General features: G+C 36.0%; 1 protein-coding gene across 2 annotated transcripts in view; it reads left to right on the forward strand.

Moving 5' to 3' along the window:
• The window catches only part of LOC115212336 (1-aminocyclopropane-1-carboxylate synthase-like protein 1), a 44,782-nt gene extending 20,572 nt beyond the window's left edge, over positions 1-24,210 (forward strand). For both annotated transcript variants that reach the window (XM_029781201.2, XM_029781202.2), the window contains 10 exons: positions 2,032-2,101; positions 4,003-4,069; positions 7,305-7,402; positions 9,141-9,215; positions 12,210-12,310; positions 15,093-15,225; positions 16,939-17,080; positions 19,370-19,512; positions 22,591-22,744; positions 23,835-24,210. In XM_029781201.2, the coding sequence (XP_029637061.2) occupies positions 2,032-2,101; positions 4,003-4,069; positions 7,305-7,402; positions 9,141-9,215; positions 12,210-12,310; positions 15,093-15,225; positions 16,939-17,080; positions 19,370-19,512; positions 22,591-22,744; positions 23,835-23,875 (1,024 nt within the window). In that variant the 3' untranslated portion in view covers positions 23,876-24,210. The remainder of the gene's footprint in view (positions 1-2,031; positions 2,102-4,002; positions 4,070-7,304; positions 7,403-9,140; positions 9,216-12,209; positions 12,311-15,092; positions 15,226-16,938; positions 17,081-19,369; positions 19,513-22,590; positions 22,745-23,834) is intronic.
• The last annotated feature ends 1,752 nt before the right edge of the window (positions 24,211-25,962 follow it).

The raw sequence follows: 25,962 nt of genomic DNA on the forward strand, positions 1-25,962 counted from the left end.
AAAGGAATCTCATTTTTTTATTTATAAGACTGATCATTGATGTTTGTTTTAAAATGAATGATTACTAACATTTATCCATTGAATTGTTAGTGAATCACTTGATGTATTCATCTTCACATTGTTTCCGATGTCAAGACATAACCCATTCTTCTCTAAACTACCAATGGAAATAGCTAACAGCTATACAGTGTTGGTGCTTGTTTACGGTATCGAGATGTACTTCTGCAGCACCTCTTTACAGCCAGGTGGATGAAGCCATTTGAGAACCATGTCTATTGAACATATGTATAGAACCATATCCATCGATGGTTATGAGGTACTCACTCTTCGGGTGATAGAGCGACTCGGTCAGCTGTGATTGTCTTTTAAGAAAGAAAAAAAAGTCAATATTTTGTTAGGATTCTTCACCATACTTTTATATCGTATCAGTCTTAGATGATATTTTATGAAGTTGAATAATTATCTTTCATATAAGTTACTCATCTTTCTTCTTTTCTTTTCAATATCAATCAGCATACGTTGATGTGTGTGGGATATTATCTTGTTTTCCAAAGTATCACGTAGTTGCATGAGAGATAATTATATTTGCTTGCAGATTATAGAAGCAGCCAAACTTTAGAGTCACCATCTGATTACTGCAATATGTCGTAGCATTGCATAATACCTTCGTTGTATAGTTAAATGAACTGGATCGGTGAGAGATAAATGGAGTTTCCATATTAATGTCTACAACACTAGAAGCTATAATCTTATGCCATGTGAGCTGGAGATTATTCCAGCTTTTAATATATTATGTGTCTGAGAGATAATCATATTGGAAAGGAAACTCATCAGTCGGAGCATTTTCTTTCATTCCTAGAACTTATAGAGGCAGTCAACTTTCATATAGCGTCATCGTTTTGTAACTGTGGCATACCTTTGCATTTGCATAATATTCATGTTGTAGTTAAGTGGACTAGACCGGTGATAGTTAAATGTTTCACCATATAAACTCTACAACTCATGAAGCAGCAATCCTACGTTGCTGTGTGTTGGAGTATTCAATGGATTATGTGGCTGACAGATGATTATACTGGATAGGAAACTTATCAATCTATGGTTTTCTTTGTCAGAAAACTTGTTCACATTTTTCAAATGAGTCCTACGACTCATATGGCCGGTTATCTAGTTTCGATGAAATGTAAGTGACCGAGATCACTCAACATTCCCCTTGAATAGGACACCGGTCAGTTGCGGGGTTCAAGGCCAGCAATTTTGAAGGGAGGAGACAAGTCGATTGCATCAACCCCAGTACTTGTTTGATGCTTTATTTTGTCGACCCCTGCAGGGATGACAAGCAAAATTGACTGTAGATGGATTTGAACTCAGAGCATAAAGAGCCGGGAGAAATGTGTCTAAACATTTGATCGGAGACACTTACGAGTCTGCCAGTTCATCGCAGTATTTAATCCCATTACTGAAAGATAAATAAGTGACCAACATGGAGACAACACTTTATTGCTACAATATCCATACTGTATATGTAATAGTGAAATGAACTATATACTGGACATATATAAAGATAACGATATATGTATGTTCTGTGGTGTCTGGGGAGAATCATTCTATTTTGGTGCCTTATAATTTAACACACTCACTGGTAAAATTTCCACTTATTTCTATATTATTATTATTTTTTTATTTTTCTAAAATTTTCGTTACGTCTTGCAACCTTTTCAATAGTTTTGACTCAAAACTATTGAAAATGTTGCAAGACGCAACTTTTTCAATAGTTATAGATATTAACTTATATATATTAACCTTTTCAATAGTTATATATATTGATTTATATATACACACATACATACATGCATACGCACATATATAGGAAACGTAAGAAATATTAATCCTTCATTTGGAATCCTCTTCACTCGGCAAGCTGCCATTCTCTATACTGCTCTTATGTTCTTATATTCTTATATTACAGTCATATTTCTGTTCATCAAAAACCCAATTTTAAATCTTATTTTATGTTCTCTTATTTATATACAGGTTTAGAGAGGCAGTTTCGAAATTTATGACGACATTTTTACACCCTATAAACCCCATTGATAAAAACAATGTAAGTAGTGTGATTGTCTTGTTATACATTAGTAAAAAAAATTCTGTTGAAAATAAATATGTATTAACATTGCCATAACTATACATTTTCATTCAAGCAAAATAGTATAAAACAATGTAAGTAGTACCGTTATTTGAATATATAGATGAGAGAAGGCAGTGAGTTGGCAGAATCGTTAGCGCGCCGTGCGAAAAGCTTAGCGGTATTTCGTCTGCGTTACGTTGTGAGTTCAAATTCCGCCGAGGTCGACTTTGCCTTTCATCCTTTCGGGGTCGATAAATTAAGTACCAGTTACGCACTGGGGTCGATGTAATCGACTTAATACCTATGTCTGTCCTTGTTTGTCCCCTCTGTGTTTAGCCCCTTGTGGGTAATAAAAAAATAGGTATTTCGTCTGCCGTTACGTTCTGAGTTCAAATTCCGCTGAGGTTGACTTTGCCTTTCATCCTTTTGGGGTCGATAAATTAAGTACCCGTTACACAATGGGGTCGATGTAATCGACTTAATCCCTTTGTTTGTCCCCTCTATGTTTAGCTCCTTGTGGGCAATAAAGAAATAAGAATCGTTAGCGCTTCGGACACATTGCTTAGCAGCATTTCTTTCAACTCTATATGTTCCCAGTTCAAATCCCGCCATGGTCAACTTTACCCATTGATCATTACTACATGGATAAGATAAAGTACCAGTCAAGTATTGGGGTCGATGTAATCAACTTGCTCACTGCCCTCAAAATTACTTGCTTTGTGGCAAAATTATGAAAAGATTGTTTTCATAACATACGAAGAATGTACTGAATGTAATGCAAAAGTGGACATAATTTTTTTATTGCATCACTTACTCAGTAACTTCCGTATTATTAAACATGATCATAAGACGGTGATGTAACCGATTTAGCCTCACCCCTAAAATTGCTGGCCTTGTGTCAACATTTGAAACCATTATTAAAGATGGAGAAAGGCGGCGACCTGGAAGAATCATTACCTCGCCGAATTTAGCGGTATTTCGCTTGTCTTAATGTTCTGATTTCAAATCCCACGTAGGTCACCTTGGCCTTTCATCCTTTTGGGGGTCGATTAAATAAGTACCACTCAAGAACTAGCCCCTACTTCGTGAAAGTTTCAGACCTTATGACTATAGAAGAAAGGATTATTAAAGACAAGCAAACTAGAAAAGAACCCGTCACACAAGCACATCAACACAGACATAAACGCTTAGATATTTTTGAATCGTTGAGTAGGAGAAACAAAAGAAATGCCAATGACTCCTTTTAGAACTTCTGAGATAGGTGGGGAGAGGAGGAGATTAAGTTATCCTCCGGTTGAAGATCTAAATCGAATACAGTTTAACACCACCGATGTGAGCTAAAAGCATTTGAACACGGATAGTGGTAGTGTTAAGAGGTTAAGTGTACCACGTTAGAACAGAAAAATGCCTCTCTGATGGGTTTCCACACAGTTGGCCCAAATTCTAATCACTTGGTCTCGGTTGAAGATACGCAGTGAAATTTGCTGTGCTATAAATCCGAAATTAAATCCGATACGATGTATTTGCCAAGTGAACACCCTACAAATACAGTTATGTTAACACGCATATAGAATCCAGGCCCATTTAGAGATACCACCTAGATAATCTATCTATCTATCTATCTATCTATCTATCTATCTATCTATCTATCTATCTATCTATCTATCTATCTATCTATCTCTCTCTCTCTCTCTCTCTCTCTCTCTATATATATATATATATTATATATATATATATATTATATATATATATATATATATATATATACACATACACACATATCCATCCATCCATCCATACATACATACATAATACACACACACACACATATATTTATGAACGCTTGAAGACAATCAAAGCCTCATTTCATTTTACAGTTAATTACACTCAGTGGTGTTACCAGTCTGCTAAACATCGTCGCATTTGGATTAGCTGAAGAAAATGGTAAGTTCCTTCTCTGTAAATTTTCATATATCACAAATGTTGAAGTTGAAATAAGATGTTTTAAACCATGAAGAATTTTTATAAAAATACTGAGTTTTATTTGCATTCATAATACTGAATACGAAACTTACAGATATGCTGTATAACCACTAAAAGTGTTATTTTTTACTAAATATTACTGAGTATGCATTGAGTATTTTGAATTTATCCGTGTAAATATGTAAAAACCTATTGCGCGCGTGCGCACACACACACCACTCACACGCACACGCACACGCACACCCCCACACACATACACACGCACGCACACGCACACACACATACACACACACACACACACGCACATACACACATACACATATAAATATGTGTATATGTACCCCAGGTAAATGAAGAGATCGACTGCGAGAAAGGGGTGTTCATCGATGTTAATTTGCGGTGGCTGGTATGTGGATGATGGCGATTTCTGGAAGGCACATGTATGGCAGAACCTGAGCATTGCAGCTATCCACCAGGATCAAAATCTACGAGGCACTTGTCACTATTACATTCCTCTATTGGTCAGAAGTTTAGGCGCTGTACAGAAAACAGGTCAAACTACTGGAACGTTTTCATCAGAGATGCCTTCACTCCATCATGGACATCTTATAGAGAGAATATATCCCCAACAACGAAGTCCTCCAGCAGACCAACGTCCAGAGCATTGAAACCATGCTGCTGGTCAGGCAGTTCAGATGGGTCGGTTACGTTTCACACAGGACCAGGTCCAGTATGCCAAAGGCCGCATTCTATAGCGGGCTCAGCTAGAGCAAAAGCGACTAGCTGAATTACCAGCTCACCCAGCCAGGGATAGACTCCACAGAGTGATAGGGATTTGCAGTACAGAGGGAAGCGTGGTGAGATAGCACCCAGATCGCTGCAACCAATTTTGTGAATATCCGAGCACTGCAGCAGATGAGAAACGCTAAAGAAGGAAATAGTCATCGTCACGATCCCCATCTCACCAAAGACTACACTAGGGCCTTCGTTCAAGGATCAGTTTACATAAACACTTAAGGACTTGCATCTATTCCTCATGGTCTTCAGGCACGAATAACTGCCTCCCTTCTCGTCATATATAAACGCATGTGTATGTATATGTGAGTGTGTGCGTGCGTGTGCATTTGTGTGTGTATGTATGCATGTGTATGTGGCTCTGTGTGTCATTGTATATGTATGCATTTAAGTTCAATGAGTACATACTCTGAATCTTTCGTGCAAAAATCTAGTCTATTCGTGTAAAAATTTACATACATACATACATACATACATACATACATACATACATACATACATACATACATACATACATAATACATACGTACAATATACATACATACATACATACATGCATGCATACATATATGTGTGTACGCGTATGTATTTTGTATGAGCTTTTTTGCACGTGTGCATGTTTGTCTGTAGTAAACTAATAGTAAATTAATAGAAATATTACCAGGAAATGAAGTAGACGAATGAGCCTCAATTACAATTTCATAACACGACTTTTCTAGCAATCATAATAATTAGATTCTATTTCTGAACCTAAACCGATTAAAACAACTTTCATCGGTGTAATTTTATTTTACATTTTTCTTCGAAATTTTGTCGTATATTGATGGGTGTTATTTTCATTAAATATTACTGAGTATGCATTGAGTATTTTGAATTTATCTATGTAAATATGTAAAAACCTATTCCAATGAGAAGCACACTCACTGATTCCGTTTTATTTCTTTTCTTATCATTAGCGCAAATAGAAACGAAATGACTCTGACAAACCTAACTAATTGACTGGACACTTAATCAAACAACCGATTAGTTATTCAAACAACCGGCTAGTTGACTAATAACAATAAAAGACATAAAATTGCACTTGTGCACGTGTTTCATAGTTGCATTATGACCCTTCCTAGATACAGCACAATCTGTTTCGACACACGATTTCACATCGAGAATCTTGCAATCCATATACAAAAATAAAATTCTTTCCCAAAATGAGAAATATTCTAAGTATTTCAAATATCCGGTATGTGCATATGACGCGGTAGTTTATTAGAATAGACATCTACGAATTATGTACGTTATTTATATCATTTACATTTCACGGATATTAGTCCTCATTTTGTTTGTTATTAACACAACGTTTCAGCTGATATACCCTCCAGCCTTCATCAGGTGTCTTGTGGAAAATTTCGAACCTGTTGTTGTTGTTGTTGTTATTATTATTATTAAGGTCACTGACTGGAATCGAACTCGGAATCTTGGGGTTAGTAGCTCGCGCTCTTAACCACTACGCCATATACCACTGGGCAATTATGGAGTGAATTTTAGACTAAAAGAAGCAGCACATATACTTGGATACAACAAACTCCTAAGCAGACCGAGTGCAGATATGAATAGCATATGGAAACCGGTAGTAAGGAAGGATAGAATATTAGATTTATAAGCCCTAAAATTCACGCCATAACTGCCCATGGGCATATGGCATAGTGGTTAAGAGCACAGGCTATTTACCCCAACATTCCGAGTTCGATTCAAGGCAGTGACCTGAATAATAATAGTAGTAGTAATAATAATAATGATATTAATAATAATGATAATATCGAAAAATACCTTAGGAATTTCCCCAAGACACCTGATAAAGGCTGGAGGGTGTATCAGCCGAAACATTATGTTATCAAATATCCGTCAAATGTAAATAATGTACATAATTCCTCATCTCTTAAATATAGAACTGTATCTACGAATTATATTTATTGCTATTTTTTCTAGAGGAAATTTATTCATGAGAGAGAAAATACTTTATGCTAAATATTTAAACATTTAGTGAGCTTGTAATAAGTAACTTTTAAACATTTTACAGCTAAATAATAGTGCTAAACTTTGAATATATTCCACACACACTTCTCTGTATAATTATGGCCCAGTTACTGCAATATTTTTCATGAAATAACATCTCTTATGGACTTGCTGTGTTAAAAACACAATAAATACCACAACAGCACCAAACGAGAGCATTCGATGCATTTCGGCTGACACAGTAAGTCCATAATAAATGTTATCTCTGGACAAATACTGCAGCAATTGGCCTATCGACAATATATATACAAATATATATACACATATAAATGCGATACTTAAATGGTTAAATGGAATATTTCAGTTAAATTCCTTTCTTTTTGTTTCTTTCTAGATTATTTCCTTTGTTTGACACCGTATTATTCCAGAATAAGAAACGATATCCTTGACTTTGCACGCATCCAGACGTACGATGTGTCAATCAAAGAAACGGTTCGTTTTAATAATTCCATATTCATCAATTTTTTAACCTCTTTTATTCTTTTATTTCGTTAACGACAGTGATTTATATTTTCTACCACTTGGCTGAGACGATAGTATCCGAGAATGTTCGATATATTTTTAGTTCAATACTGATTCTGCTATTCCATCGTTACATAACAGAAGAGATTTTTGGATACATTCTACCCATTACTATCACTACTATTCAATGCAAGATAGCCCCTTTACTTGCCCTTGCTAACATGGTGAAACCAGCCTATACCAGATGTTATATTTTCAAAACTTTTGCACCCCAATATTAGTGGGCGCCAAAGACTAACCAACCACATTGGCGTAACCGGCAAAGACACACAACATGAAATTAGGGACATACTGAAGCCAATCAAAAGATGACGTGGAGGAATATTTGGGACCCCTAATGAAAACTTTTTAAATTATAAAAAAAGAAAAAGAAGAGGAAGAAAGAAGGAAAAAACTGTCCAAAATAATGTCTAAATGTAACCACTCGACTTCGGGGTTTGAGTGAGCATTGCGCCTCATTTTACCATTTTCATAGTTTCATTCGGTCTTTTTACTTTTTCTCCCTCACTTGATTTCTTTTTGTATTTCTATTTCCCCTATTATGTGTTTTGTATTGTCTTTGTAAAGTATAACCTCTATTTTTAGCCCTTCGTGGGTACTAACAAATTAAGGGCGTTGGTGTTGCCTTGGTGGAGATTTGCGCTCTCTGAGTGCTCTTGCTTGTATTATGGTTTTAAAAAATCTAAACATCTTTCCATCATACAAATAAACTATTAATACATCCATTTTCTTTCTTTCAATATTAATAATATGTAGAGCGGCGAGCTGGCAGAATCGTTAGCACGCCGGGCGAAATGCGTAGCCGTATTTCGTCTGCCGTTACGTTCTGATTTCAGATTCCGTCGAGGTCGACTTTGCCTTTCATCCTTTCGGGGTCGATTAAATAAGTACCAGTTACGCACTAGGATCGATATAATCGACGTAATCCCTTTGTTTGTCCTCTCTGTGTTTCGCCCCTTGTGGGTAGTAAAGAAATAGGTATTTCGTCTACCGCTACGTTCTGAGCTCAAAATCATCCGAGGTCGACATTGCCTTTCATCCTTTCATTGTCGATTACGCATTAGGGTCGTGTAATCGACTTTTTCCCTTTGTCTGTCCTTATTTGTCCCCTCTATGTTTAGCCCCACTGAGCAATAAAGAAATAAATATTAATAATAATCATTGATACAATAATCCCTAACATATCGCAGAGACTTTCGCATTATATGATAGTGATTAACCAGTGGAATCTAATCCGGATCTAACTTCATCGAATTGGCACACATACACACACACACACACATGCGGTTAAGTATGTCTGGTCATAAAGTGATTAATGGTTTCGCATCCATGTAGCGCTTAGCTCTATAGACGACTCGTCAGACTGATATATATATATATATATATATATATATATATTGATGTTTAAATAACATGTATGTATGAATATATGTATGTATGTATGTATCTATCTATCTATCTATCTATCTATCTATCTATCTATCTATCTATCTATCTATCTGTCTGTCTGTCTGTCTGTCTGTCTGTCTGTCTGTCTGTCTGTCTGTCTGTATGTATGTCTGTCTGTCTGTCTGTCTGTCTATCTATCTATTTACCTATCTATCCATCCATCTAGCAACCTCAAATGTAATATTTCTCGTTTTAAAAGGGTCCCAATGGTGAAATTGAATACATTGTCACTTATAAAAAGCTTGAAGCTGCCTATTTGAAAGCCAAAGAGAAGGTGAGACTAAATTAATTTAAAATTAACAATATAGATTGAAGACCGCATATTAAAATTATAAATATATTTACCTACAATTACTTCTCAGTGATAACGTATTTCTAAGTAAAATACGATATTATTGTTTCCTAATTAATTTTTTTACTTTAAAATATCTTTATAATCGTCTCTTAAGAAATATTATCAAAGCGCAAATAAATAAGTTCCGCTGCACCTTTGACAAGTAGGAATTTTTTTGACAGTATATCCCATCAAAGTACACATAGATATTATATAAAAATACAGAGCACTAATATAAGCAGTCAAAGCAATATCTATTTGGCGCGTGGTTTGGGTTTGTATCTTTAAGGGCAGAAGTCTTTCTTTTATGAGAATGAAAGGGACAATAAAAGTCCCGCTATATATATATATATATATATATATATAATATATATATATATATATATATATATTATATATATATACATACTTACACACACATATACATATATATACATACATACACACACATATCCATAAGCGCATGTGCGCACGCATACACACACATTGTATTCCTTTTAATTTTGCCTTGTTTCAAGCCTTGGGGCTTGAAGGGTTGTAGTCGAACAAATCGACCACTGTACTTACATTTTCTTTTAAGCCTGATTCTTATTCTATCGGTTTTATTTGCCGAAGATCTGCTAAGTTAGATTAAGTTTGTAGAAACTTCGTCAACAGTTAAAGTTTGGTGACTCATCGAATTTAAAGTATTACTTTTCTTAACGACTAAAAATAATCTTTATTGTTTTATTTTGGTTATCTGCTCAACTCAATATTTTGTCATTTTCATATTCCTTCTATAATTATAAACGCGAAATTCTGTCTGCCCGTCCGGTCGGGATCCCTGCATCTCACTCTACATTTGCTCTTCATAGACATATACCGTTTTGGAATCAGGATGATCCTGGGATTGAAGAACTGCCCTTCATTTGGTTCTTGAACATTCAACGTTGTGATCAGGTCTGGATGAAGATTTGTTATATGCTAACAACTGAAAATTCAAATTTTAAAAGAACTCCAAAAATTTGTGAACTTACAAGTTTTTCATTTAAAGTAAATTTAAAGTAACGGCATATTGTTAGGTACCAATAAATGTTTTATTTTTATAGCTCCCTTTCGTTTTGGGCCGCAGGCCCAGTTAATCCCCCGCAGGAGATAGCCTAAAAATTCACACGGATTGCGTCTTTTAAGCTAGTTTTAATATTAATTTAGATTCATATATAGAGTGGACTTCGTTGTTTATATACAATCAATATTTATCACTATTTAATTATAGAAAAAAAGGGTTGAAAAGGCAGAAGAATTTTGTTAAGGTCGTGGATAGAACTGGCAAGGAATTCAAGTATTTGAAAACTTAATTTTCAAAAGTAAGTGACGCAAAATTCAAGGAAGGTATTTTTGTTGGGTCACAGATTAGGGAGCTGGTGAGAGACCAAAAGCTTGATGAAGATCTCAATGATGTTGAAAAACCTGCGTGGATGTCATTTCAGAAAGCTTGCTGAGAATTTTGGAGGAATCGCAGAGTACAGAACTATTCTGACATTGTGAAAGAGCTAATGACATCATACAAGGCTTTGGGATGCAATATGAACCTAAAAATCCAGTTCTTGAACTCTCACTTTTTCCTTGCAAATTTTGGGGCTGTCAGTGACGAGCACGGCGAGAGGTTTCACCAGGACATTCTGAACATGGAAACCTGGTACCAAGGAAAGTGGAACTCTTCTATGTTGGCTGATTATTGTTGGTCACTAAAAAGGTACGTTCCAGAAGCTAAATACAGTCGAAAATCATACGCCTCTACGTTTTAGAGCTAAGTTTCCTTGTAATAGCCTAATTTTTGAATTCATGAAATACAATTGCTTATCAGTTTACATAAGCTATCACAGAAAAACTATGATTTATAGAAAAGAAATCTGGAAACACACTTGAATTCTGCAGATAAAATGCAATTAAGTTCACCTACCTTTGTTTGTAGGACAGAATTTTTCATTAATTCTGTTGACCAATTGTAATTGTCAACTTTATTTCTACATTAATATAGTACATTTATTGTATAATTTAATTTCACATAAAAACCATGCCTGATAGAAAATTTCTAAAAAACAGATTCGAAATCTGCGTTAAAAGTACTTTAAAGTTCACTTTCTTTACTTCATGAGACAGTAGAAAGTTCGAATTTTGTTGACCAGTGTAACAGACGATATAAAAGTTGGTTGGTTGGTTGATTGATTTCTCCAGTCACGCTTTATATCGTGCAGAGAGCGAGGATAGGGGAGAATAAAAGTGGAACACTACACACACATGCACAATGAAAGGGAAAGAATCAAAGAAACAGAGGCGGGGAAAGAGGAAGAGTGGAAGTAAATGACGAAATAGTTATGGGAAAAGTTTATGCAAATGTTTAATTTGTTCTAATTTTATTTTAAGATAATAAATATTTTTGTTTTGAAAATTATTCATTACGTTAATCCAGATTGATGAAAGTTAAAATCCTTGTGAGTGGATTTGGTAGACGGAAACTGAAAGATACCCGTCGTATGTATGTATGTATGTATGTATGTATGTATGTATGTATGTATGTATGTACGTGTGCGTGTGTTTGTGTTTTTTTTTGTCCCTAACCATCTCTTTCGAACCATTGTTGGTTTGTTTACGTACCCGTAACTTTGTGGTTCGGCAAATGAAACTGGTAGAATAAGTGCCAGGCTTTAAAAAGTAAGTACTGGGATCATACTTTCATTGTTCGACTAAAACAAAAACTTCAAGGCGTTGCCCCAGCATGGCCGCAGCCCAATGATTGAAACAAGTAAAATGACTATAAATATTGTAGTCGTGTCATATTTTCTGATATATTACCGATGGTGGGAAAAGTAGGCCCCCAAAGTTACTCCTCATTTGACGGGTAACTCTCTCTATATAGTCTTTAATAATCCTAGAAGCTATTTTAAACTTCAGGGTTACTCAATCAAGGGTATAGTTGTTATCAACCCGAATAATCCAACTGGACGCTTGCTGCCGAAGAACGAAATCGAAATTATTTTTCAATTCGCTAAAAGGTAAGTGAGATTTGCTTAACAATAACTTAATCACCCATTTATCTATTCAAGTATAACAGTTCTGTAAAGATCTGTCAGACATATTTTACTCATGTGAATCTTACATTAATCGCTTCATTAAATAACGGTTTCAAATTTTCGGACATGGCCAGAAATTTTGAGGGTAGGTGACAAGTCGATTACATCGACCATAGTATCAAGCTGGTATTTATTTTAATGGCTCAGGAAGGATGGAATGTGAAGTCGACCTCGATGGAATTTGAAGAAGAAATGCAAAGAGATTTTACTGATGCTTCAACAAGCGTAGGAGTTGCTGTGTGGTAAGTAGCTTGCTAACGAACCACATTGTTCCGGGTTCAGTCCCACTGCGTGGCACCTGGGGCAAGTGTCTTCTACTATAGCCTCGGGCCGACCTTGTGAGTGGATTTCGTAGACGGAAACTGAAAGAAGCCCGTCGTATATGTGTATATATATGTATGTATGTGTATGTATGTGTATGTTTGTGTGTATGTTTGTCCCGCCAACACCGCTTGACAACCGATGCTGGTGTGTTTTACAAGTAAAAGAGTATTCTGACAGCTCACCTCCTTGATTGTTTCATTGATAACGCTTTCAAATTTAGCACAAGGCCAGTAATTTTCAGGTGAGGAGACAAGTCAATTACATCTACCCTAGTGGTCAACTCTCCAAGTCGAGCCATTACTTCTCTGAAATGACAGGCTACATATAATAAAATAAAAATTATTAGTATTCTCTCTGTCACGACTTGTGTTCGAGAGTTACAGCTTAAACATCTTTAACTATGGAATGAAATCAAAAACATTCGATGTGTAAAACCATGAAAGAGTGTCATGACAATTTATAAATTTATGCACACATATTAAACAGAAACCAGTTTATTAACATTGATTGAAGAGTACTAACTTAAAAGAAGCCGATCTTTCCTAATGATAAAACGCCGTTTCTTGAAATATGTTTGACGTCACATGGTGTCATGTGATGACGGAGTGTCCTGGATCCAAAGAGATGAGCTCAATATTTCGTGTGACCACTGTGAGCGTTGATTACCGTCACGTATCTTCTGTATATTGAATGCACCAAACAGTTGATGAAGGCCATGGGGATAGCAGCCCACATTCTTTTAAAACTTGCAGTGAGTTGTGCAGCATTTGTCGGCTTTGGACGGATATCATTTAGCCTTCTTTGGATTTCGTGCCACAGGTGCTCCATGGGGTTCAAGTCCGGACTTGGGGCAGGCCATGGCAGCGTCTAGATGTTGTGTTGTTGGAGGAAGTCTATTGTCAACCTGGCAGTATGGGCACGGGCGCCGTCTTGTTGGAAAACGTGATTCCCATGACAGGCAAAATATAGCACAATGTGAGGCTTCAACGCATGGTCGATGTAGCGAGCAGCAGTTACTCCTTTGCCCCGGCCGGTGCCGATGTTTTGGAAGTCCACCAGTCCAAGTTTCTGATTGAGTGCAATCCCGCCACATATCATGATAATCTGTCCTCCCCATGAGTTTCTCTCCACCACACAGCCATCAGCATAACGTTCACCCCTTCTTCTCCAAACCCTAGCTCTGCCATTGCCACAGAAATGCAATATCGACTTTCGTCAGGGAAGACTACAGTCCTCCACTACTGATATCGCCAGTTCTGACATTTTTGAGCCCACTGCAGACAAGACAGATTGAAAAATCTCAGCCGGCGGCGAACTGTCTCTGCACAAATGGGTCTGTGATGAGTCCCTATGGTCTGCCTAGCTGATTCCGTTGCCTTCAGGAATCGGTCCTGCAAGTGATGTAGATGTAGGTGGTGATCTTGACGTGCCGTTGTAACCCTCGGTCGGTCACTGCGTAGACGATCATCCATGCTGTTTATGGAAGTGTATCGTTCCCTCGGCCGCTCAATTGTCCGAGTACTGCAGTTCAAGTCATTAGCAATGACCCATGGACGTTGATCAGCATGGAGACGTCTGATGGCTTACTCCTTCTGATTTCGTGTCAGTCTTGGCATGCTTGCTGCGTTCGCGAAAAGAATGACAGGCTGGTAAATTTTAGTGCCTTTTATACCCAATGAGTCTACGTTTTGCACGTACATCCTGATTTTCATAAAGACGCGTTCGCGAGCATTACCATGTTCACGAAAAGTGAGCGTGTTCGAACCCTACATGCAATCCTTGTATTTTCAAAAGAGAGTGGTATTGTGGGTCAGTGACATCTTCCTAATGTCAAATTACCTAGAAATGTAATAAAATCCAGATAATCTCAATATCGTGTGTGAAACAAATACTCTTTTACAGTGCAACGTTTCTTTTGTAGTTCAGTATATAACCCAAGTCAGTCTTGGTAGAACAGATCTATGATCAGTGATGTCCTAGCCGTTACTTTACCTTTTTCATTTCTAGTCACGTCTTTTCTGGGTATATATCATCTAATATATTCTTCCTGTTTTAAACCGGTAATATATGATCTGTTGAAAATTTGGTTGCTATTTTTCACAGATGGAGAAGCTGTATAGAGGCTTCTTTGACTGGGGTATATTCAGCAACTAAATAAATACCTACCACTACATTTTCAAATAATGTCAAAACAAGAAATCGTTTAGATGTTGTGTATTCAGTAGGAGAGGTAACTGTATACAGGGAGAGGGAGGAAAACGAACATATCTGGAAATGTCGATGGTTAAGATTCGTTTCAAGTTTATATTTTGAAAAACTTATGAATATTCCGATAAAAATCAGATAATTTATTGTTCCTAATCTGTGAATTCCTTTGCAGTTTTGACCTCCACGCCATATTTGATGAGATCTACGGGTTATCGATATTCGGCACCGATGCAGAACCAATGAGTGTTTTGTCCATGAATATTCCACAACCGACCAAAACACATGTCCTGTGGGGATTCAGTAAGGTAAAATACTTGAATATTGTTATAAGAAACTATTGTGTGATTCACAAGTTGAACTGTCTAAAGTAACTCCATTGATTGTAGTTGAGAGTCGTATTTGGGTAACATAGGATATTTGATATAGGTTGGGACGAAGGTTCGATGAGCACGAAATATAATCTCCATGGAAACAAGTCTGCAGCATGAGATTTATTTACTTATTTATTTATTTATTTATTTATCTATTTATTTAATTATTCTTTAATTCTTTTACTTGTTTCAATCATTTGACTGCGGCCACACTTGAGCAACGCGTTGAAAGATTTTAGTCAAACAAATCTACTCCAGGACTCATTTTTCAAGCCTGATACTTATTCTATCGGTCTCTTTTACCGAACCGCTAAGTTACGGGAACATAAATACACCAACACCGGTTGCCAAGCGGTAATCGGGGGGACAAACTCAGACACAAAGACACACACACTTAGGCATATATATATATATATATATATATATATATATATATATATATATATATATATATATATATATATATATATATATATGACAGGCTTCTTTCGGTTTACGTCTACCAAATCCACTCACAAGACTTTGGTTGGCCCGAGGCTATAGTAGAAGACATTTGCTCAAGGCCCCACGCAGTGGGACTGAACTTGGAGCCGTGTGGCTGAGAAGCAAGCTTCTTACCACACAGCCATGCCTGCGCATATGAGCCACGCCTGCGCCTACGAGCTACGCCTGCTCCTATTTATTTATTTTCTATCGCAATTGGTAAGCAGTAGAGCTGTTGGTCACAAGTTTCTAACTGACCAACCACTGTTTATCTCTATGTCAGACAGTAGTAATAGCAAACAATTCAAGGGAATTTCGTAGTAAAGCACCAGTTTTTCTGGGTTTTCTTGCCAACGTTTATAGCCTTCTCCGATAACACACACGCACTTATACAAAAGTGGCTGAAATATTATCCAGTATTGATCCTTTACTATAGTTGTATAACTTCACATGTTTTATAGCGCTGAAAGATTTTTCTTTCGTGACGATGGTTTAAAGATTAGGAAGATCTTTTGAAATACAGATATCAAAGGCAGTCTTATGTTTAAAGAATGTAACTTCTTCTTCTTCTTCTTCTTCTTCTTCTTCTTCTTCTTCTTCTTCTTCTTCTTCTTCTTCTTCTTCTTCTTCTTCTTCTTCTTCTTCTTCTTCTTCTTCTTCTTGTCGTTCAACTTTCTGTAAACTATAATCGGCCATTTCAAAAATTCGCTCCAAGCGTGACCATGTTGCCATATTTTAAAAGGGTATGATGACGCGGGACACTCCATCGTTTAATATATTCACTTTTATTTAAGACAACAATAGTAACTTGAAAGCAATTTAGTTGCTATTTCTAGCAGGTCGAGTGACTAGATGCGGTTCCTTCATTGGTTAGTATGATAACTCCTTGTGAAGCTTACTTCAATATTTACTCAAAACTGAGAAAGCGATTGGCTCCAATAAAAAAGTAAAATAAAAAAACATTTGGTTATGTCAGAAGCACGGACTAGAAATCAATATAGCAGATCTGTTTTCACTTTAAACTTTTCCATTGAAGTAGGTTTCTGAGAAGGACATGACCAATTTGATACGTAATTTATTTATTTATTTACTTATTTATTTATTATTTATTTATTTATTTATTATTGTCAAAGGGTTAACCTATTGATTAATATTGTTTTGTAGGACTTGGCTTTGTCAGGTTTCCGATGTGGAGTACTGTACAGCCAAAACGACAAACTACTGAGTTTCATGCGTAAAGTGTCTTTCTACTCCGGAATATCCATGGTAGTTCAAAACTTGCTCACTCGTTTCATTGAAGACATTGGTAAGTTTGATGGTAAAATTTTTTAAGATTTTTGTTTTATAAATACGAGATTTTCCCTGACTTATGCATGTGTAGCCTACGTATCGTAGTGGTAATTTTCAATAGTATTTATTGTAAAACCATCGAGCACTGAGATCGATGTAATCGACTAACCCCTCCCTCCCTCCCTCACCCAAAATTTCGGGCATTTTGCTTATAGAGGAAAGATTATTTCAAATCACTAAAGGAGCAGAGCTGGCTGAATTATTAGCACGTCGAGCAAAAATCCTTAGCGACGTTTCTTCAGACTTTTTACGTTCTCAGTTCATATCCACCGAGGTTGACTTTGCCTTTCGTCCTTGCGCGGAATATTAAATAAGTACCAGTTGAGCACTGCATTCCATGTAATCGCCCCCCCCTCACTTCCCATCAAAATTGCTGACCTTGTGCCCAAAATTAACATCATTGTGTAACGATTACAAGGCGGCGAGCTGGCAGAATTGTTAGTACATCGGACAAAATGTTTTACTGCATTTCATCCGGTCCTTTACATTCTGGATTCAAATTTCGTCGAGGTTGACTTTGCCTTCTATTCTTTCGGGGGTCGATGAAATAAGTACCATTTGAATACTGAGGCCTTGTGCCAATATCTCATTGGAAACCACATGTAATGAGGCTTTGAGAACATTAAAATATTCCGCAAAATATATCTGCTGCAATTATGACGTTTTAAATAGTATAATTATATACTTACTGCAATAAATATTAATTCTATAGAATTTGTTACAGGGCATGTTCCTGGAAATTACTGAACAGCTGCTTAATTATCTTTTAGAAATTTGTGCTTAACTTAACTCACGTTGTGTAATTGCTGTAATATACTATACACATTAATTGATACTGCTACGTCTAAAAAATATTCTTTTTCTCTTAAAAAACAAATAAATTATTATATACTTGCCCATAAAAAATATGTTTTAACAAAATTGTTATCCGTCATTTGACAGGTAACTTTGAAAGTACACTTTTGTCACTGTAAGATATATCAGGAAATATGGCATTCATGTAATAAATATAATTATAACTTTTATACAAAATGATGACAGGAATTCTACTTTTCAAAATACCTTACCGTAAAATAAAATAAAATAAAGCAACATTCCATAGATAAAAAGAAATCAAAAAGAAAATTAATCTCCGTATTGATTTTATATAATAGACGTTAGGCACACTCACCCTGTGTGTGTGTGTTCTTTATGATTCTTTCTCTGCTACTAAGTACCAGTCAAATACTGGAATAATGGTATTGACTAGTCACCTTCCCTGAAAAATTCTGGTCTTGTGCCTTAATTCGAAAATCAACCAGCATGTCATTTCGCGTGATATAGATTTTAGTTCTGGTTTATATTCAGGAGCTTTGGTTCACTTCTCTTCATGGAAATAATGAGCAACTGCTCTAAATAACATGATACCAGGACCGCTATATGATTTCAATAAATGACTAAATGAAGACAGATTAGCTTCCTAGATCAGGGGTTCCAAACCATCGAACCGGGGACCAGTACTGGGCCGGTAATCGTTTGGCACCTTGTCGCACAGAAGAAAATAGCAAATTTTTACATTTTATATCCATATTATTGACTATCCTACTCTCTTTTATTTTTTACTCTTTTACTTGTTTCAGTCATTTGACTGCGGCCATGTTGGAACACCGCCTTTAGTCGAGCAAATCGACCCCAGGGCTTATTCTTTGTAAGCCTAGTACTTATTCTATCGGTCTCTTTTGCCGAACTGCTATGTTGTGGGGACGTAAACACACCAGCATCGGTTGTCAAGCGATGTTGGGGGGAACAGACATATGCATATATACGACGGGCTTCTTTCAGTTTCCGTCTATCAAATCCACTCACAAGGCTTTGGTCGGCTCGAGGGTATAGTAGAAGACACTTGCCCAAAGGGCCACGCAGTGGGACTGAACCCGGAACACTGTGGTTGGTAAGCAAGCTACTTACCACACAGTCACTCCTGCGCCTGAGCGAAACCTGTTCGTGGCGCAAAGAAGATGAGGGATCGATGTTCTCCTTTATATAACTGGTTCAGCCAATTCGTTTCTTGCAATAAAATTTCCTTAGAATGACTTTAACTTTCATTTTTTTTTTTAATAAAATACTGACATATAAAGAACTGATGTTAATCCAAATTATAATTCTTTTTCTGAATGTTTCTCAGCCTTGTGTTCAGACCAAATATGTCTTTGATGTTATAATTTCATGCTTGCTTGTTGAAGTGAATGTTCAATTCAATTTACAGACTGGTTTAAGAATATTTATTTCCCAACATTAAGAGAACGAATGAGCGAAACTTATGAAATGGCTGTGAGTCAACTAGAATCTAAGGGAGTAACAGTGTACCGTTCCAGTGGAGGGTTCTTCATTTGGGCAAACTTCTGTAAGGTGAGTTATATATAAAAATAAAAATAATAATAAGTCATTTGTTATAGACACAGTGAAAGCACGTGATGAAAATAAGACTACTGAATAATAATAACAATATTAATAATGATAATAATAATAATGATGATGATGATGATGATAATAATAATAATAATAATAATAAAATAATAATAATAATAATAATAATAATAATAAGATGAAGAAGAAGAAGAAGAAGAAACAGATCAGTGCGAAAAACAGGATAACAGGTATCATCACTCTAACCGTCCCAGTTATAAGTTACAGCTACAATATTCTTAACTGGACTCTAAATGAACTAATCAGAATAGACAGGAAAACGAGTAAACTAATGACAAGATTTATGATGCACCACCCAAAATCTGACATAGAAAAGTTATATATACAACATATGGAAGGTGATAGATGCCTTAAACAGCTAGAAAACCACTACAAAATAACCACCATAGGACTACAGACCTACTTGAGAAGCAAAGAAAACTATTACAAATAGCCACAAAATAAAACTCTGTTTTCTGTCGTTAAGGAAATACAAAAATACAAAAAAGAAGTCATAGTACCTATCATCATCATTGTTCGACCGTGGTCGAGACAATGGAATTTACCATGCTACGCCAGACTTCACGGTCCATCATGGCATTACGGAGGTCCTGTTGCTGGATGCCTGTATCCCTGGAGATTACATCAGGGTAGGAGAGTGTGCGCCCTCTGGTATTGCGAGTAGATGGCTTCCAGAGGAGAAGAGTAGAAATTACCTCTTTTTCAGCTCTACAACAATGTCCAGCAAACTGGACTCTCTTACACTCCACAAGAGATGACAAAGGTGGTAGTTTCCCATATATTTGCATTTTGGTTGGATGGCGCTTCCACGAGAGATTTTGAGCTCTCATAAGGAGGCAAGTGTAGGTTCCATCCAACCGCCTCTCAAGCTTCTTTGATAACGTCCAGGTTTCTGAGCCATATAGTAGAATTGGTTCGACTGTAGCTTTGAAGATTTCAAGTTTGAAGTCTCTACTTAGATTTGATGACCAGATCTTATGAATGTCATTACAGGCTGATCAGGCCATACCCTTTCTAGTTAGAAAGTCTTTTCCCGATGATAATATGTATGACCCAAGATATTTGTAATCAGAAACCATATTTAAGGGCGCATTGTTGAAATAAAACCAAGAAGAGACAGAGGCTTGGGTCAATGTTCGTGGTGGCATGGCGAGACCCATTCCTGTAGAGAATGGTATTAAGCAGGGTGACATCCTTGCCCCCAACTCCCTTTTTTTTGTACTTTGCTGCTGCTTTTACTCATGCTTTTGCTAAGGTTAGCTCTCTGGGAACATATGTTAAGTAGCGATCTTCTGGCCGCCTCTTCAATCTTATTCGTCACCTCCTTTATGCAGATGACTGTGACTTAGTCACTCATACAGTGGATGACATGCAAATATTTATCAATCGTATTTCTGCTTCTTGCAAGGCATTTGGACTCAGCATTAGCCTGGACAAGTCTATTGTAATGTTCCAGCCTGCACCAGGAAATTCATATGTGGAACCAGCTATCTTGGTTGAAGGAACAATACTGAAGCACACGCAGCCGTTCTTGCTCTCTGGATGATGAAATATATTTCAGGTTGCAGAAAGTAACTGATTCCTTCCGGTCTCTTCAGTCTCGTGTCTGGACCCAGCATGGCATCACAAGGCAATCAAAAATTGCTTGTGTACCGTGCATGTGTACTGACATCGCTCCTTTACTCATGTAATACACGGACCCTTTACAAGAGTCACGTAAGGGTCCTTGAACGCTTTCATCAGAGATGTCTTAGACACATTCTGAATATTGGCTGGACTTTAAAAACTCCAGACATACAGGTCCTGAGAACAGCTGATATCTTGAGTATTGAAGCGATGGTGCACAAGTACCGGTTATGTTGGACTGGATACCTTATTAGAATGAAGGATAACAGGATTCCTAAACAGACGCTATATAGGGAACTTGTAAGTGGAAAGAGACCCCAGCAGAAACCAATGTTGCAATTTAAGGACTGTATCAAATCTTCATTAAAGGCCTGTGATATGCAGGAAACTTACTGGAAGAGCAATGCCTGTCATTGTCACAGATGGAGGAAGCAGGTTAAGGAGGAGTTCGGCACCTTTGAGAGAGCACGTATTCTACAGAAGAATTTAAGCGGGCTGCTCGAAAGCGCACTGCTAGTGAAGTAAATGGAGAAAGCTTGGTCTGCAATGTTTGCAGTCGTGTATGTTTGTCAAGAGCAGGGCTCATTAGCCACCAACGGAACCACAAATGCAAAATATAAGTTAGTCCTAAAGCACACAATATTCCTAAAGGTCAGCAATGATCTTTCTCCGTCATGAGTCGACGACCATCATCATCATGTATGTATGTACACACACACATACACACACACACATACGCACTCACACGCACGCATAAGTGCCAGTTGAAGCGTCAATGTTATCACCATATTCATTATTTATAATGTTCTTAAATAGTAAAACAGGTCCATATTTATAAGGTAATACACACTGCCGGGAACCGAATCCATATTCTATATTTGTAATCACGATGTATAACTGCAAATACAATGAGAAATCAATATACCAACGTACAAATATGTCATATTTAAATTTTATTTAGCAGCTGGAATTGTTCCTCTTCATGTCTTCAATAAAACTAAGGTCAAACTCATTAAGCTAATAATTTTGTCTCTTCTCATGGTGATGATAATTTAATTTAAATATATATTTATTCGTTTTACTTTCTATATTCTTGTACGAACGAGTTCAATTGATTCTTATAGTAATAGTCTTTAACATAATTTAACTTGCAGCTCTGAAAGGATGAAAGGCAAAGTCGACCTCAGCAGAATTTGAACGTTAAGTGTTTCGCCCAACGTTCATTCTTTCTTGACAAGAACAGAGCCTAAAATCATTAATTTAATAATTAAAAGAATAACTAGTTAAATATTTATGATCACTATATTCCTTAGCTTCCACACTAAAAAAAGAAATATGTAAATGTATTTATAAAGAATATTTCATTCGTTTCAGTTTATGAAAGAAGATACTTTCGAATGTGAAATGGAACTTTTTAAAACTTTCTTCGAACACAAAGTTTTCTTTTGTGGTGGAAGAATTTCTTACTCAAAGGAACCAGGCTGGTTTCGTATTATTTTTACCCGGAAGATGCCTATTCTAAAAGTTGGTAAGTATTCAATTGTGTACTCTCTCTCTCTCTCTCTCTCTCTCTCTCTCTCTCTCTCTCTCTCTCTCTTCTCTCTCTCTCTCTCTGTATATATATTATATATATATATATATATATATATATATATATATAGAGAGAGAGAGAGAGAGAGAGAGATGTATGTATCTATCTGTCTCTGTATATCTTTTACCGTTTATCTTTTAGTTGTTCCAGTCATTAGACTGCAGCCATTCTGGGGCACCGCCTTGAAGAAATTTAGTCGAACGAATTAACCTCAGTACTTATTTGTTTTAAAGCCTGATACTTATTTTGTTGGTGTCTTTTGCTGAAACGTTAAGTTACGAATACGTCATTCCTAAGTTCGACCTTCCAGTTCGTGGCCAGAGCTAAGTCTTGCGCTGCCAGTATAGTGCTCTCGGTCTCTTTTTTAGTGTTTCTTTCATCAGCGAATCCACCTATTTTTTCCAGCAACTTCTGTTGCATGGAATTAATCGTGTAATCCCTTCTTGCGTAATTCTTTTTCGTGTCCTTTTTGCACTTCTTCCTTTGGTTTTCCTTTTTTCTCTGCTTTCAATACTCTCTCGTTCCTAACTGTCACCAGCAAAGTTTCCTTACTTTGGGCTAGGTATCTCATTAAGCTCTCGAGTTCGATACGCACGCAGTCTTCCACATTTATCCTCTATTTGCTCTTTTCACGTATAGGCGATCTCTGACCGCAAGTGGATGATGGGCACTATGCATCGTTAGAAGCTTTCTACACTTTCTGTCCATCTCCTTTAGCTCCCCCTCTGTTCGCTTCAGAACTCCAGCGCCATACCGAACTACTGCGATTGCGCGCGAGCTCATTGCCGAAATTATGTTTCTGGCATTTTTGTTTTGAAGCCAATATTTTTCTCATTCGCCACAGGTACTCTCTTTTTGTCTTTTCCTTCATGTCAAACAGCAAAACTGTCGTATTAACACAAGAAACAGTTATGATTTCCATTATAATAACTTTCCAAATATATTGTCATTTTAATGTAACATTTCCCCATACAGTACTCTAATGATTTACTAATATTTATTCTTTTCATCTGTTTATTTTTTAAAGCCTTGGAACGCATTGAAAAAGTCCTGGAATTGTACGGCTAAATTAATTAATCGATTATTTCCGATATTGCTGAGGAAGAAAATGAAAACAACCTATGAACTCTGAATAAGATTTCATTGACATATTTCTTTTAGTTTTCTTACGTAATAATGTGTGCATTAATGTCTGCTTTTGATTGTAATCATTTGTATGGTGTGCATATAGGATAATGGTAACATGTTCCTGGGGAGTCAATTCTTTGATCTGGTTCCACTTCCTGATTTAACCATTCCACTTCATATACAATTACTAATCGTAACTTCCGTACTCAGTAGTGATAGAGACGGTAACATAGTCACCATCCTTTAGCTTTGGATCAAAGATATGTAATCAGAAAGATGAGACACAAAAATTGAGAGACCTCATTTCTGATTTACATAATTTATGTGACATGTGATGGTTACAGTAGAGATGGTCATCTTTTCCGCGGATATGACTTGGTAGGCTCTTACAATAATGAAAATTATATATATATATATATATATATATATATATATATATATATATATATATATATATATATACATATATGTATGTATGTATGTATGTATGTATGTATGTATGTATGTATGTATGTATGTATGTATGTGTGTATGTATGTATCTATGTGTGTGTGTGTGTGTTAATGTGTATGTATTATATATGTATTATAATATGTATATTTGTATTCATATATACGTATGTATATGTATATGTATTTAGATATCTAACAAATTTTAAAGTTGTATCTCACTGACAATTGCAATTATTTCACTATAGAAACAGCTGCAAGAAACATTTAAAGCGTTTGCAATCTTAGCAAAATAATAAATAACAATTCCGTCAAAATATTACTACAAATATATATAGTTTGATTAAAGAGGGTGTGTTTTATGTATTGTTAGTATATGATTGCATAATCATATATAAATGATATTCATTATATGTGTGTTTGCATGCGTATGTGTTGTATATAAGTGGATACACCATAGATAATCATATATAATCATATATATGTGCGTATTTTTCTAGATTGCGACATTCTTTTTCCATGCTGGCTCAAATTATTTCAGAACATTTATAAAGAGAAGGTCTTACAGCTGTTTCAGAGAATGGTATATACCATTCTGCTTAAATAATGGATCTGCAGATACAATATCCCTGCATATCACACATCTGTTTTATTTCCTCCACTTCACTCTCTATTTCATATCTTTTCTAGAATAGCTGTTGCTTAACCATTTTATCACACCATCTCCGATGAAGGGATATATAAAATATCCCAGAAACAGCTGTGAGACCTTCTTCTTATAAATGTTCTGAAATATTTCACAGCCTTGGCTTTTTATCTCATTCTGTTAATTTATATATATATATATATATATATATGTATATATATATATATATATATATATGTATAGTGACATTTTACAAAAAAACACAAACAAAAGACGAAGACGGGTGTGTAAACAACAAAGAGATGTATTAGTTTAACGCTCGGGAAGTGAGAAACTTTTATGTTTCGACAGAAAGGAACACAGAAATAAACAAGGAGAGAAAATAGAAAAAGGTTTACTGGCTATATATATAATAAAAAGATATATAATTTTTAAATTTCGTTTTTCCTTATAGGAATCGAAAAATACAATAAATATAGGGCTGCAAACAGAAGAGCTCAAGTAAAAAAAACTGAGGCAGAAGACAAACTCAGTGGTTAAAAAATAAACATCAGAACTGGGCAAACGACTTTATATCATCCCCATATATTCACACTGTTGAACATAAATAAATACATATCAAAATACATATTAAAATGCACTTCACGATGAGCATTATTCTGGATTCCTTTTACTTTTAATGGCTTAACTATCTTATTCTTTCTAAATTTTTAGTCGCCTTGCTATATGTATACATCCATATTTTCTTCATACGCATTGCTCTTTAAAGGTTTTTCCAACGATTTTATGTGTATATATATGTATATTCTTATACCTTCGGGTTTTGTGTGCTGAACGCCCTGGTATTTTGATATGTATTTATTTATGTTTAACGGTATGAATATATGGGGATGATATCAAGTTGTTTTCCTAATTCTGATGTTTATTTTTTA

This window comes from Octopus sinensis, linkage group LG5 (genome assembly GCF_006345805.1).
Source record: "Octopus sinensis linkage group LG5, ASM634580v1, whole genome shotgun sequence".
Classification (NCBI taxonomy): Eukaryota; Metazoa; Mollusca; class Cephalopoda; order Octopoda; family Octopodidae; genus Octopus; species Octopus sinensis.